This window comes from Camelus ferus, chromosome 26 (assembly GCF_009834535.1).
Source record: "Camelus ferus isolate YT-003-E chromosome 26, BCGSAC_Cfer_1.0, whole genome shotgun sequence".
Lineage (NCBI taxonomy): Eukaryota > Metazoa > Chordata > Mammalia > Artiodactyla > Camelidae > Camelus > Camelus ferus.
In genome coordinates this window covers 23,695,609-23,711,014 of record NC_045721.1, presented here as the reverse complement: position 1 = coordinate 23,711,014, position 15,406 = coordinate 23,695,609, and the positions used below count along the sequence as shown (strand labels likewise).

At 51.6% G+C, this 15,406-nt stretch overlaps 1 protein-coding gene across 2 annotated transcripts; it reads right to left on the bottom strand.

Moving 5' to 3' along the window:
- Positions 1-9,859: 9,859 nt before the first annotated feature.
- On the bottom strand, positions 9,860-14,053 carry LOC102512420 (sperm-associated antigen 11-like). 2 transcript variants are annotated; one of them, XM_032468451.1, is made up of 3 exons: positions 13,980-14,053; positions 11,655-11,940; positions 9,860-10,286 (listed from the first exon to the last, which is right to left on the bottom strand). In XM_032468451.1, the coding sequence occupies exons 2-3, from the start codon at positions 11,812-11,814 to the stop codon at positions 10,099-10,101; spliced, it is 348 nt and encodes a 115-aa protein (XP_032324342.1). In that variant the 5' UTR covers positions 11,815-11,940; positions 13,980-14,053; the 3' UTR covers positions 9,860-10,098. The 2 variants fall into 2 exon arrangements, with proteins under 2 accessions (XP_032324342.1, XP_014409275.2); XM_014553789.2 differs by lacking the exon at positions 13,980-14,053 and adding an exon at positions 13,634-13,820.
- Positions 14,054-15,406: the final 1,353 nt, after the last annotated feature.

The window sequence follows — 15,406 nt, the reverse complement described above, 5'->3', positions numbered from 1 at the left end:
CTAAGACAAACATCACTATTTTTTGAGAGTTGCTTTGGGAGTGAAAGGCACTTTTCCTTGTCAGCTAATTTGGCAGCTGGGGAGAGGGCTCTGGCAGTGGTGCCCACCCCCCTCACAAAATAAATTTGAGGAGCATTTCGGAATTTTAAGGTGTTTATAAAAGCTACGCCTGCTTGTGGTAAAAGTTCAGACAGCTCCTCACTTCACCCTGGGGACCACTGGCAACTCTGGTTTGCCTTCTGTTTGACTTACTATATTTTTTTAACGTCACAAATACTTTTGGCCTCTAAGTAAAGCAGTTACGTGTTTGCTGTTGAAGAATTGACACGTCCTGTGGAGCCTGACAGCACTGACAAGGGCCGGGGCCCCCCTGCGGGTCGACGGCCTTGAGTCACAGGATGTGGATATTCAGAGCCTGCCAACCACTGCCCTGGACGTGCTGGGTTTGTTCCCAGCTCTAAGTCAGCGGTTTCCCCGATGTTGATTAGGTTGAGAGAAGAGAGACGAGTTATTCAGCTGTTTTTGCTCATGTCAGACTTTCCTCTAATCTCCTCTAATTGTTTAAAAAATTCTTTTTTTAAAAAATGGAGCAGAGATTTGGCTGATCAAATATTTCGGTCCAGGAGCACACTGTGCGCCCATCTGCTTTTACTGCACCAGACTGGAGTGAGACGTTACCCCGTCACTCCAGCCCTGCCGCTTGCCGTTTGGGTTTTTACTTGAATAAACTCCGTGGGCTCCTGAGCGTGTGCGCCTCAGCAGCAAGGCACAGAGTAGTAAACGACCTGTTTGGTCCACAGGGAAAGCCCTGCGAGTTAATGATGTACAATGGACTTGTAAGCCGCAACTACCGTGTGCCCCAAGGGTTGCCCATGTGGCCCTGGGGAGGAATACCCAAGGAGGGCTCATTAGCGACCACAGCGCGCAGCTCAGCAAGGGGACGCAGGACATCCACTGTTATCTTAACACAGACCATGGCCGCAGCTGTTCTCATTTGCAACCATTTTAATCTTGCCAGGACCACCATTATTTAACTTATATAGGCACAGATAGGCATTATCCCAGTTTTCCAGATGAGGAAACTGAGGCTCAGAGAGGTTGAGTGACTTTCCCTAGGCCACCCAGCTGGTCAATGGCAGCGCCCTGAATTTCAGGGAGCTATGCACTTCCCAGGCACCCCTACCCTCCAGGAACCATATAGATGTGCCAAAGGGATGCGCTGGTGGAAGATGAGAAGGCAGGCACTGGTGAGAAGCCAAGATATTTATCTTCCTGTAGTTTAGAAGGCATCGCCTCTGTGCCTCCTGTTTTGACCAGAGCACCAAGAGGTCTACCAGAGGGTAGATTTGGCATCTCCATCTAAATCATCCACATTTTAAAAAGTGCTTTATGACTGCATACATCAGAAACCAGAAAATCTCTTTTGCAAAAGACTAGATACTACATATTTTTAGGCTTTGCTGGTCATGTGCTTTCTGTTGCAATGGCTCTGCAGGTGTACTGCAAAATCAGTCATAAACAGTGCGTAAACACATGGGCCCGGCTTTATTCTAATAAAATTTATTCACAAAAGCAGGTGGCAGCTGGATTTAGCCAGGGGGCCGTGGCTTGCAGGCCCCTGGCATATATTCATAAGATAATGAGTGTGTAGGCAGCCTCTAAGGTGGCCTCTGGTGACACCTGCCTACTAGCATTTATGCTCTTGTGTAATCCCCTCTTGTTGGATTGGATTGTGGGCTGGCCTGATTGACTCATTTCCAGCAAATAGAAGGCGGACAAAATGATGGATGCCACTTCTGAGATTAGGTTATAAAAACGTGGGCTCAATTTTGGGTGCCCACTTGCTCTCTTTCTTGCTGACTCTGAGGGAAGCCAGGTGGCATGTTTTGAGCTGCCCTAGGGAGAGGCCCACGTGGCAAGGAACTGAGAGAGACTTTTGGCCAACGGCCAGTGAGGAATTGAGACTCAATCTAATAGCATCCGAGGCACCAGCTCCTGCCAACAACCACCTGAGTGAACTTAGAGAAATGAAGCTTTCCCTGGCGAGTTTCCCAGTAGCCATGACTGACAGCCCGAATACAACTTCATGAGGGTCTTGATCTAGAAGCATCCAGCTAAGTCGTGGTGGTTTTCACAATGCACAGAAATTGTGAGATAATCAATGTTTATTGTTTTCAGCCGCTGAGTTCTGGGGTCATTTGTTACACAGCAATGGGTAACTGCTATGGTAAGGTATGGTACAAACAATACGCTCCATGAGATTTGGAGACCTGTGTTCTGGTCCCATTGTTTTTTGACAAGTGTACTGTGTGGGTTTAGGTTAGCTGCTGACCCAGTCTGGGCCTTCCATTCCTTGTGCCTGCCAAAAGAACAGGAATAATGAATTTCTGAAGTTATTACAGGCCGAAATCTTCACACTGATTCCTGCATCTGAACCAGAGTTGTGAATTGGTGACCCATGCGTAAAATACAGCCCACCGACTAATTTTAATACAATTGCTGATATTTGAAGGAATAAAGATTCTGCAGAAAAAAGCAGATTTCTGGCATCTTCAGAAACATGTGAGAATTTAATCCACATTCTCATAACATGAAGGTGTATCCAAAGATCCCCGGCCCCTTTACACAGGAAATGAGCCCCCAGATGCAGTGCGATCCCCCCACTCATTCACTGTCCCTCGCTGGCCTGTCTCACCTGCTCATAACGCCCGGCTCTGAAGGGTTTGGAGGAGCTACTTAAATCGTGCTCGATCTTGCTCTGAGATCTTCCCTAAAAGAGAGCAGAGCTGTTCTCTTCCCTTCTGAGCACGTCTGGAGCCCAGCATATGGACCACTTCATGGCTCCATCTGCCCTTTGTGAAACCCAGCTGTGTCACAGACCTGCACCCACGAGTTCCACGTCGCAGACCTCAGGGAGACCCCCGCGGAGAGGCGGGCAGGCTTCCAGCTGCTTTGCTGCAGTCCCTGTGCTCTGCCAGCTCTCCGCCACGGACCCAGACCTCTCATGCCTCCCACCGCCGTCACAGGGAAACACACACTTGCCCTGCGCACGCACACACAGACAATGACAGAATTCACCCCAGCTCAGACGGGACCTACGTTTGCCTTATTTTCCCTCTGCTCCTGATTCATAAGAGTCTGAAAAAGGTCCCCTTTTCCCGCCTCTTGCAGGTCCTCACTGTCCCTCTTTCCTGATGTCATTTACCTTCTAACAACCTCCATGAATCTTTGATTTCTCTTTTCTTTTCTCTTTCCCTTTCTTTCTTCTTCCACCTCCTTTCCCGTCACCACGCTGACTTTCCAGGGTTTTACACACTTTTCTGTTTGTCTGTGTTGTTTCAGTTTGTATTCTCACGCTTTTGAGGTCTAGGCTATTTATGTATACATGGACATACATATTTAAGTGACTGTGACTTACATTTTATTTTGAGGGTATTTTTGTGTCTTGTTATAAGCATTTCACAGGACATGCGCGTTTTGGGACGTGCTCTGGCCCAGGGCCAGGTCTCAGCTTTGGCACTCCTGTCATGTACACGCAGGCACAGCTCACGACGCCTGTCCAGACCTGCCCACCCGGTAAGGAGCTTGTCTCCTGACAACAGCCTACACAGACTAGGGGGAAAACCAACAGCTTATCTAGACGTTTTCAAGCACAGGACACATTTTAAAAAAATAGCTGATAATGGCCTGGATTTTAGATCTCCCGGAGGCTGGTATTTTGGGTCACCAGCCTGTCATTTTCATGATGTTGTGGACATCACGGCTCACTGATCTAGAGACCCTGGGATAGCTAAGTGGGGGGAGGGCACTGCTTTCCAAAGGGTCAGATTGCCTCTGTCCAGCCGGTTCTCTATCTACAGCCTCTTCAGAACTCGATTTTCTTTGAGACAATGGTGCTCTGTGTCACAGCTGCCTTGCCCAGTTGCCTGAGTTTCTATTTATTACAAGACTCACTTCGCAGACTTCCGATATGTGCCTCTTCCCTGGGGAGGCATGGAAGCTCCCGACATGAGCCTGCAGATCTCCTGCAAAACCACACCTGTTTACTCAGAACAGGAAACTATCACACGTACCCCAATATTTTCTTCTTCATTTCAGTCTCTCTTGAGCAATCTGTCTTCTTTTCTACTCTTCTGTTCCTGACACCGGGGTCTTTTTCCAATCTCTCACCTTGTTTTCAGGACTCAAGCTGAAGCTCACCCCTCCTCTCTGTCTTCATCTTCTTGCTTTCGCTCTGTCTCTGTTCTTCTGTCTCTGTGTTCTTGTCTCTCATTGCCCGTCTCCCACCTCCCTCTCTGTGTCTATCGCTGTGTGTGCGTTTCCCCTGGCGGGCCTCTCCACCGCTGCTTTGGAGGAGAATGGCGCGGTCTCTGGCTGTCCCCACGCCAGCAGTGCCCCCCTGACAGGCTGCAGTGTTTCCAGCTCTTGAGGCTGCCCTCCCCGGCCAGCCAAGAGGACTTCCTGGCTGGAAAGAGACCCTCCCTCCTCGGGCCACACAGGGGCCTCTGGGTTATTCAGGGAGAGCATGGCCAGAATACACAGCCCTGCTCCTGTCAACAGCTTTTGCCACAAAGCTTGGCAATGCCGCGTCCTTTGAAGGTCCATGGGGGATGAAGCAGCAGAGATATGAATCAACCCTCATTTCCTATGGGGAGAGCTCTGGGGGGGGGTTCGTATCTTATCCGGGACCCATCAATCTCAAAACCCAGTGAGGCAGGCTCAGGCAGGCCACTGTCTTCACTCCGTATGAGGAGATATGACCAAGCTGAAAGGGTCAAAGCCTGGCTTTCTAGGGGACTTCGTTCGCATTCTTCAAGACTGTTTTCTAGCTCTGTTATTAACACAAAAAAATCTCAAGACTTAAAGGGATCTTCAAGGTCATGTAATCAAGTGCCTTGTATGATGGCACTTTTTAAAACTCCTGCCTCTTTTTGAGCACTGGGCAAAGCCCTCCGAGCAGACAGGCACCGGGGACTCGGGGCTCCCCACGCGACAGAGACGGCGCCCTGCGGGGGAGACGGGGACGCAGCCCCGCGTGGGGAGGCGCCGACGCCGGACCTGCCCCCGAGCCGGGGACGCGGCGCCCCAGCCCAGGCCATGGCGCCCCGGGGAGAAGGGCGGACGCTGGGCCCGCCGGTCCCGGTCCCCGAGGCGGGCGCCCTGCTCCCCGCGGAGAGGGCCTCGCGGCTGCCTGTCCTCAGGCAGGGAGGCCGCGTCCTTGGGGGAGCAGCGCCTGCTGCCTGACTCTCCCCGGGCCGCCCCCCCCGCCCCCCCCCCCCCGAGAGGGCCGCGGGGATCTGAGGAGAAGGGCCTGGGGGCCGTGCCCCGCGCACAGGCCGCCGCCGAGCCCGCGCCCGCTCTGCGCACAGGGGCCCAGCGCCCCGCGAGGGACGCCCCCGGCTGTTCCCGAGCCTCAGACACACAGACAGCGGGCACGCTCGCCCAAAGCCAGGCGCGCGGGGGACCCGGCAGAGCCCCGGTTCCCTCCGCAGGCTCCCACTAAAGGGCGGCAGAAGCAGGCAGAGGCGGCAGCCCGTGCAGCTGGGGCTGACTTCCTCATGTGGGTGTCCGCGTGCCCCTGAAGCCTGAGCCGCGCGCGGCCCCCGCGGACGGAGGGCGGAGGGCGGCGGCGGGGCGGGGCGGGGCGGGGCGTGGGGGGAGCAGCCCTGCTCTGCTTGCGGGCCGGGGTGGGGGTGGGGCGCTGCCGGGGGCGCTGAGCACGAACACCCCTTCCCCTGTCTTTGATGGGGTTTATAGGATGGAGGAACGGGCTAATGGGAAGACGGGCCAAACCGGGGCCCTCTCCGGGTGACCATCAACTGGTTACAGGGCTTCAGGCAAGCCTCTGAAACCTGAAAGCAGGCATAGTGAAGATGTCTGCTGGACCCCGGGCGGCTGTGAGCAGAGGCCTCCCCTAGAGCTGTGTGACTGTGGGTCAGTGTCTTCGCATCTCAGCCTCGCGTGTCTCATCTGTGTTGTAGGCATATTCGTGCCTGCTCCTTCCGTTAACTGAGATAAACGCGTGCAAGCGCTCAGCACAGAGGAGGCGTTCAGGAAGCACCACGTAGCCAGCAGAGGTGGCACTGCCAGGTAGACTCTGAGAAAGTACCTGGGCCCTCAACCTCCAGCACCAGAATTCCTCTGGAACTGGACGCCCGGTGACGTCACGGGCCTGTGCCGTGCGAACGCTCAGACTTAGCTGGGAAAGGCCCACATCTCCCCGTAGGTGAGGCATGTGACTGTCTCCAGTGTACACACTTGGAGTCCCACAGGGAGGAAGGCTGGAACCCGCAGGTTCGTCTGGCCTCCAGCCGTCCTGAGGGCCGCGGAGGGCTCAGTCTTCTGAGTCTGGTGGATGCTGACTTCACCCCAAGCGAGAGCTGGAGCCCAGGTCGATGGGGGTTTCTGAGATTCCAGGGGTCTCAGTTTTCTGGCTCCAAATACATGATCATGCTCAACTCAGTTCTTTCTGAAAAGATGGCATTGTTTGTATTTCATGGAGGAGGATTTTGGAGGCAGTTCCCAAAGAATTTTAATAGGCTGAACTATTACAACATGATGGTTAACGTGTACGACCTATGGCCTCACAAAAGTATTTTGAAGGGTTTACTTGTTTGCTTTGTCAAAATTCCACCTCACCCCTTCATTGTTGCAGTGCCTCCAAGGACAGCATGCTTTTTAGAAGGCAGGTCACTGCTCTGCGGGACCTGAGCTGCCTGACCGTGCTCAGCTTGAGGGGGTAGGCTTGTCCTGACAGGTTGTTAATGGTTCTGGTGTGCCCATATCCCCAGCATGGTGCTGTCACAGGGGGGCCATCTGGTGGCAAAAGTCACCTTCAGACGCAGGTGATGGGATGAGCTTTTCACCTTTCTCTGTGAGAGAAAGTTTATCTGTAGTTTATCTGTGGTTTATCTGTGTTCAAAGATCTCAAGACATGGGGAGGGCAAGTGCCTGGGTCTGGGAGTTCAGATGAGCTCCAAAAGATGACAGACGTGAGCCAGGTGATGGACTGTTTCACCCACGGGTGGCTTAAAAATCCACTTGGGCTATAATTGTACTGGGGAAGAGCTGGTGTACATGTGTCCACACACATGCATGTCTGTATTTCGATCACTAAGTAACTCCACCCACAGGTATTCAAATGTGATGTGTTACTATTTCCATGTTGAAAAGCGATCTCAAATCACTCTTACTGTGTCTCCTTTGAATCAAGAGGATCCAAACATTAGATGGCAAAATTAATCACCCATCTGGTCCCCATCCTCTAGCGTTCACAAGGAATGAGAAAGCGGCAGATACAGACAGACACATGCCCAGGTGACAGACGAGGAGCCTGGCCAGGATGGCAGGTGCGGGACCAGAACTCTGGGCTTTGAGTCTTCATGCAGTGGGGGACAGACAGCAAGCAAACGCCTGTTGTGGAGGCTCAGGATCCAGGAGGGCCCTTCGTGGCTGCTTCTTGCCCACAGCGGGGAGCAGTTAACCCTTGAAAGTGATGGTCCATGAGCTCAGCTGTGCGTGGTGTGTCAGAGCAGAGCTAGTGGGGGCTTCGCCCCACTTTCTGGCCAGTTGTGGGAGAAAAGATGGGGAGGCAGGCTTTAGGCTGTGACTGGGATGTGGCCACAGTCACAGTGGGGTGTCCCTGGCGCCTGGTGGCTCCCATGTCCTGTCCTCGGGTCAGAAAGGACAGCAGTGGTGGACTGAAGAAGACCTGTGTTTGAAGCTTGGATTAATTTATTCACTCCTAGGGGAGGGTGTAGCTCAGTGGTAGAGCGCATGCCTAGCCTGCAGGAGGTCCTGGGTCCAGTCCCCAGGCCCTCCATTAAAAATAAATAAATAAACCTAATTACCACCCCCGCAAAATTTTTTAAAACTTCATTCCTTCACCTATTTCGCATTGTCTGTGCTTGATGGTCACTAAAGTTACACGTAGGAGTAAGACCCAGACCTGGCCTGAGGGTTTCAAAGTCCAGCAGGATGAATAGACATGTGAGTGAGGAACGACAGCACAGAGACAGATCCTAAAACGGGGGCACACAGAGCTGCAGCACTAGATCCCGCTGTGCAGGGCGCAGGGAGGACCCTGGGGGGTAGGGGTGAAGGGGCGTTTGAGCCCGTCAGACTGTAGGGGGGCAAGCCCCTGTCATTCCTGGCTACTCACTGAGCCATCTCAGAAGAGGGAGCTGAGTCTCTGAGAGGTGCAGTGGGGGAATAATTACATTTATCTCAGGAAAAGGAGCGATGGGGGATGTGTGAAGACTGGACCCCCGTGGGACCCAGTCACTGGCTGCCCAGGGCCCAGGGCCACCGCCAGGAAGGGCCCAGCCTGTCGTCGGGCCAGTAGAGGGTTCAGGCTCCCAGCCCCACGTCCACCGGGAGGAGAGACTCGCCAAAGTCCAGGGTGGGCTGGCGCCTCCTGCCGGCTTTCCCAGGGCCCGGCTGAAGCTGGGATTCCACACCCGCCCCCCCCGGGAAGCTGTGCTGGGCCGCAGGGGTCTAGACCAGCCCCCTCACTTTATTTTTGAGGAAAATAAAGTCAGGAGAAGGGCCTGGCTGGCGAACGGCACAGGGTCAGAGGAAGAGGTGTCTGTTCTGCAATCCCTAGTGCGCGGATGGCTCGGACTGGGAGTGACAGTGCTCCTGGCGGGGGGTGTGTCCGCCCGTCCCGAAGCTTAGGGACTGGCACTGCCACTCGGGAGCTGAAGCTAGGCCCGGGTCAGCTCCCTTCCTGGGCGGGCGCGCACCCCGGGTCTGGAACAGGTCCCTGGCCCTCTGAGGGGACGACAGAGATTCCACCCAGATGTTTGTGGTCGTGAGAGGCTCTGCTCCATGCAACCCCACGCGTCTGTCTGATTGTATTTAGAAAACAAACAAGAGTGAGTTTCGGGGAGCCTGGGGGGAGGCCAAGGCATCATGCCAGGTGCCCACTGAAGCGAGGACCCGAGAAGGAGCCCGGAAGCAGGTGTTCCAGGTGACTCTCAAAGTAAGTTCAGCACGCTTGAGCAAACGGGACTCAAGCAGCGAACGGACTGAAGGAAGCACTGGAAACACTGCGAGCAGGAACCTCATCAGGCATCTGCTTCGTCTCGGGCGCCTGGCACGAGGTCTCCAGCATCAGCACAGCTGCCTTTACTATTCTTCCGTGTGTCTTATGTGTGATTAATATACACTGCTCTTTGGATGACTGGCTCCAAGATACCGTACAGGTGACAAGCTTCAGCAGGATCCAGAGAAAAGCAAAGGACAACCAGGCTGTAAGCGCCAAGGAGTCCTCATGAACAAGAGCCCTGCCTCGCTGTGTTTGCTCAGAAACATGTTCTTCAGAAGTAACAGAACAATGAGCACTTCATGGGCCAGGCACTCCCAGAATCCCACTTGTGAATTGCTGACCTGGGGCAGTTCACTTCACCGTCTGATTTTCATTTCCTTTCATCCCTGAGCTGGAGCCGCTTCCACCTGGTTACACACCCCATAAGACTGCGTGTTAACCAGCTGAGATAACCTAAGAGTAAATGTTTGACAGTTTAAAAGCCTATTTATGTGTGACGTATCGGCATTGTTACTTGAGAAGACCGTGGAAAGGGGCCAAGGCTCCTGAAGGTCTGCGAGTCAGTAGGATGAGGCTGGGGTTGGGTTTGATGAGAGGAAAAATGTCATTAATTTGACAAGAGGCCAGCAGACTGACTGCATTTCTGTCTCCCTGGAGCAGGGATCAGTTTGCAGCTCGGTTTCTGGTCTACTCCCATCTGTGAGTAGGTTAAGGGACGCTCCCTGGAACAGGGAAAGGAGGTGGATATTATAAAATTATGAGACTCTTTAAAAAAACAAAACAAAACAGAAAAAGGCAACGTTGGCAAGCTTTCATTGTTTTAGTTTAGATGCTACCACAGCCTATGCTGTGCACATTCTGATTTTATTAAAGTAAGTTGAACTGTATAGTCAAAGAAAATCTTTTCTCAGAATTTCATCCTTGGTGCTGGATTCATTCAACAAACATTTGTTGAGCACCTACTATGTACGCACCTACTACTATAAGCTATGCATTCTTCTAACCCCTTAGGACACTTCAAGATCCTGCCTGCCTCTGAAGCTTGCATTTCAGGTACTAGGTCCGTCATCCGTCTCTGGTTTCTCTTTTCTCGTCCCCTCTGTGTTGGGTAGGCAGCACCTATTCCAGGGATCAGAGCAGATGTCAGCCTTTTTCTCACCAGAATGGCAGAAAAAAAGTCTGCAGGTTCCATGTTGCGAAAGGCAGACAATGTTTCTAATTCCAGGTGGAACGTCCCCTATTGACACAATAGAATAGAGTTGATACTCAGTTCATACAGTACAAGCATGAAGGACGACCCTGCCCACAGGCCAGCCTCACACGTTTACTGCGTTCCTACGAAGGGAAGCGTCTGCACAGGTTGCAGTTTAACTGGGCTTCAGTTTCTCAGCTTTAAAACAGGGACAGAAGTTGGCACCTCAGAATGTTGCCAGGAGCATATACACGTTTTTTATATGTTGCTATATTTTATCAGGTTTCTCAAGCTTCCTGCACGCAGAGAACAATGGCTGGAGGGGTGGGTCTTGGTCTCTAGGAGAAGTAAACATAGTTCTGAGTCTCAGCTTGTGGCCTAATTTTCAGTTTTACAGCCTACAACTAAAAGAAGAAAGAAAACCTTTCTCCATGTCATGACACCCAGTGTACCTGTAAAGAAAGCATTTCTGTTTGTCACAAGAAAAGAAAGATGGAACGACCACCGAAGACAATGGGAGTGTTGACTAGACCTGCCGTGGCGATCATTTTGCAACGTACACAAATGTGGACTCGTGACGTTGTACACCAGAAATCGATGTAATCTTATCTATCGATTATACCTCTGTTAAAAAAAGAAAGCCTTTTCTATTTGGGAATGAGATGGTTGAAAGAAAGGCCTTATGTCCTGTCTGCAAATGCCATCAATAATGACTAAAAAACCCAAAAAGCCAAAACACCCACAGTGCGGTTGTGTTAAAAACGCAACCTTGCACAAAAATCTCAGCTCCAAAGGGGGTGCACGCTATGACCCCGTGTCGTTTCGGCTCTGTCCTGGCTTGGAGAGGACCACCAAGTGAGGACACGGGCTCGCCATCGAATGAAGATGGAACAGCCACAGCCCGGGAACTACCTATTCCTCCTTGGACGATCCCTTCAGCTGGCTGTGCCTCGGTTTCCCTCTGTGGATTCGGCTCTCTGTGGAAGCCAGGGGAAGGCTGCTGTCCGTGGGAAGAGCTGCGTGACTGTAACTGCTGACTGCACGGCCGCACCGTGTCCCCTGTAAAGTCTGGGGCTGCCGCCGAGTTCTGGTCAGTCAGCTCTGACATTCGCGTGACTGTATGTCCCTCCGCAAACTTTTCCCAGACGGCAGTGAATGCTTCCTATTTGCATCAGAGCAAAGATGCCCCTTTGTCTGATGTTATGACCCCGAAAACACATATTTAGCTTTTAAAAACCTCTCTGTAGGGACGATGAAAATGGACCAGAGCTGAGCCCCAGAGGAGCCCGCCCGCACCCACTGGCAACACACGGACCCACGCGGCAGTGGATTCCTGCCCCGCCTCCCCCAGTCTCTCCCAGCTCGTCCCTGCTGGCCAAGAGCAGCTTTCCCCCCTGACCACGGGATATTTACCTGAATTCATCTGGACCAAACCGCAGAGCACAGCGAGCAGAAAGAGGGCCTTCATGGTTTCAGGCCCCCTCAGACCTGCCCGCCCTCCTGTGCGGAGAGAAGAGGGCACAGAACGGGGACGTTTATAGGTTTCGGGAACACAGATCAGGAGTGGCCGCATTTATCTGGTCTGCTGAGTCAGGCTGTGGGCGGGAGGTACTGGACACTCTTCCTTTCTTCCTAAAAATAGACAGGCTCCTTGGTGTTCAGAGAAGCAAGGTTGGACCGATGACTTGGTACACTGAGGCTGCAGAGGAAGAGAACGAACAGGGGTGATGCGGTTACTGAGCTCCAGGTGTCGGGCTGGGTGACAGGGATAGAGACGTGCAAAGACACGGCCCCTGCCGTCAAGTGGCTTCCAGCCGGGCAGTGTCCACCGCAGGGGGGCACCCAATGGATGCAGGTCTGAGTGCACCACCGGAGGTACACGAGTGGTCACCATTCCTTACAGCTGTCGACACAACCCACCCAGACGGCGCATCACACCCCAGCGGTAGAATACGCGGTGCGTCCCTCACAGCAGTGAAGATAAAACAGCAACTACAAACACTACAAACCACCGCACTGTGGATGCTCCCCACAGACACTCTGAATGGAAAAAAAAAAAAAGCCAGACACGGCATACGGTACTAGGTTTTAAATTTGGCAAATCCAATCCATGTATTAAAAGTCAGGAAGTGGTCTGCTTGGGGGACGGGGGGAGACTCTTCCCTCGTTCGACAAAGTTTTCTTGGTTGAGTTGGTGGCGGTCTAGGGGGAGTCAAGGGCGTCCAGACGGAGTCAAGGGCGTCCAGACGTGAGGGCTGGGCTGGTGGGTGCTGGGCGAGCTCTGCAGGGTGCTGCGGGCCAGATGGGCGCCCCCCCCCCCCACCCAAGTGGGGGACGCAGGCAAGCCTTCGAAGGGAGGATGGCATTAGAGTTGGGTCTGGAAAGACAGCTTTCCATGCAGGTTTAACAACAGTGGTGCTCCAATGCCCAGCTGATGCAGCTACACATTTTGCCTTCCATTTGATTTTAGTCCCCGCATCACTTAGATTTATTTCCCTTGCAATTCAATCACTAAGAAGTTAAAAGCAAGTCCTTTTTCCACCCTGTCTCCCAAGCCTTCATGACAGCTCTGACCAGTTTCTTACCAATCCTTCGAGAAGTTTTTTGGGTATACCTAAGCATATATGAATCTCAACTCCCCTTTCTGTACAAATACTAACAGTCCATACATCTTATTCTAGACTTTTTTTTCATATGATGTATCTTGGAGATTTTTTAAATAGGTGCATGAAGAGCTTTTTTATTCTTCATAACAGCTGCAAAACAGCTACAAGAGCCCTTCGAGGTAGTCTCCTGCCTCATGTAACCAGTTTGAAACAAATGTATTTGACCCCGAGTCTTATCTAGAAAATGGATTTTGACAAGGACATGTCAAGTGGCAGCCCCACATTTCTGGAGGTGAGCAAGGACACAGGTGAGCAGTGCGGGCACCAGAAGGGGGGGGACCAGACATTCATTCTGCAGATTCCAGGTCTAGAAAGATTAAGCAGAGGCAGTGGGTCCTTACCAAAGCTAGCCTCATCCCCTGGCCTTCCCATACCCTGCGAGAACGCCTATGAGAGTAAGACTTGAGGGAAAATTACTCGGGAACTTCACCTTTCTCTGCCAACAAAAAGGTCCACCGTGCACTGAGTAATTACAAAACAGATACTAAGGTGACTGTGTATGTCAGACTCAAAACAGTAAACAATGAATCTTAAAATTTGAATTTCTTTTTCTATGGACCATTTGTTCTGAATACACCTCTGAAATCACAGATTGTAAAAAAGGTGTAAGCAGTCTGATTTGACTTTCGAGAAAACTGGCTTCCATAGCAAACAAACAAACAAACAAAACCATGGCCGAAAAGTTCAAGGGTTCCAATGAATAATTATAATTCTGAATGCACTTACGTGGATGGAGAAAGTACAGCCACAAGACACAAGAGTTACTTAATAGAAAAGTCCAGAAGGTACACACCCGAGTATGTGGCCATTTTTTTCAAAGTCACTCGGTAGATGAAACAGGAAAGGGTGTGTTGTATCCTTTGTGTCATTCTTGCTATTCACACTGACCTGACTTAGAAAAGGTTTAAGGTAAAGGTGGACGGTGTATTTTTTCTAGCAGTAAAGCCCAATAGTTGCAAAAGTATAGTTTTGAGATTGTTTTCTGTATAGTTTGGAAATTTTATGAACTACGTTGGAAAATCGGCTCATTTGGGGGAGAATAAATTTGATAGTCTGCGGATTTCTCACCCACCTTTTCCTCAAGACGAGAATCTACGTCCAAGTCACAGACCTGGAAGGCAGCCAACTAAGGAAGAATTTCATAAACAGTCTGGAGAATCAGGCATGCCGCTCCGAAGGAAGACTGACTAGAAAAGCAAGCTCGTTGCATAAGCTCATTAATCTGGTCAGAGGTTCACAGGTTTGTATAATCACAGGGTTGAAAGGAACTAAAGCTCCGTTTGTTCCGACACAGAAGATGGAAGAGAGAACAGATTCTCTGAGTCTTTCCTGAAAGCAAGAGGACTGGCCACAGGCTTCGCAAGTGCCCACCGATGCCCGTGGGCCTAGTGGAGCCATCTCCCCCTAGGGAAGCACCCCTGCCCCACGGCGGGGCTTGGCGGCGTTCCCCGCAGCCAGGCTCATTCCCGTCCCCGTGGTCCTCACAGGCAAAGCTGACGTTACTCATCTGACTCCAGGGAATTTTTCTGACCCATCAAGAAATAGACTGTGTTAATGAACTCAGTTTCCCTTCTTTGGGATATTATAATATTAATTTTTTTTTCTTATTACTAAAGGATTCCCTGGGTCCAGTAAGGTAATTTTCTTCGACCCAAGAGATAAGGGTAAGCTGGCTGAGGGGTAGGCCTAGCCTGCAGAGCCGTGGTGACCACCAGGCGTGGGCAGGAGAGGAGATTTGGTGTGGCCATTATTCATCCCAGGAGGCCAGATGGGGACACGACTGAGCCCGTCCAGCTCGGCCCCGCCCCAGCAGATCTCGGGCGCTGAGGAGGAGATAGACTTCCCGATGGCAGGGGAGTCGGGGGGAAGGATGAGCCAAGGGGTCAAAGCCCCCGGAAGGCTTCTCGGAGCGCAGTGGGCGGGCAGGATTCTGCATGTGGATGGTGGGCGAAGAGGGTAGACTGCAAGGCGGCCAGGTGTTACACCTGGCTCTGTGATGACCTGCGGCCTGAAGGGTCCTTCCCAGCAGGGGCACAGCAGGTGTCCATAAAGCCTCGGCAGACTTCCGTGACAAGAACAGCACAGTGTGACTGACAGAGCTGCTGGTTCACAGCAGACCCCGAGAAGCCATGACACCCCCCTTGTCTCCAGGCTGACTGCAAAAATGACCACAGAGTGGTAGAAAAAATCAAGCTTTTTCCTGTTTTTTATGAATCCCCAATGTAGTTTCCAACATCTCTCTGGGTTACATGTTTTAATGTTTTATAAGCTTAATGTTATTTCTTAGGTTAAATTTGACTTTCTTAAGGCAACTTATGTCTACTATAGGCTGTCTTTGCCTACGATCAAAACAGTCTTTGTTTATATCTACATATGTATTTATCCTTAGGCAGTCAGTTTTGTCTTCTTAAGTGTATATTTAAAGTTGAAGAGTAATACGATAACTTGACAGGGTATTTTTAAAGATAAAATAATTAAAAATCACCAACAATCTTAATG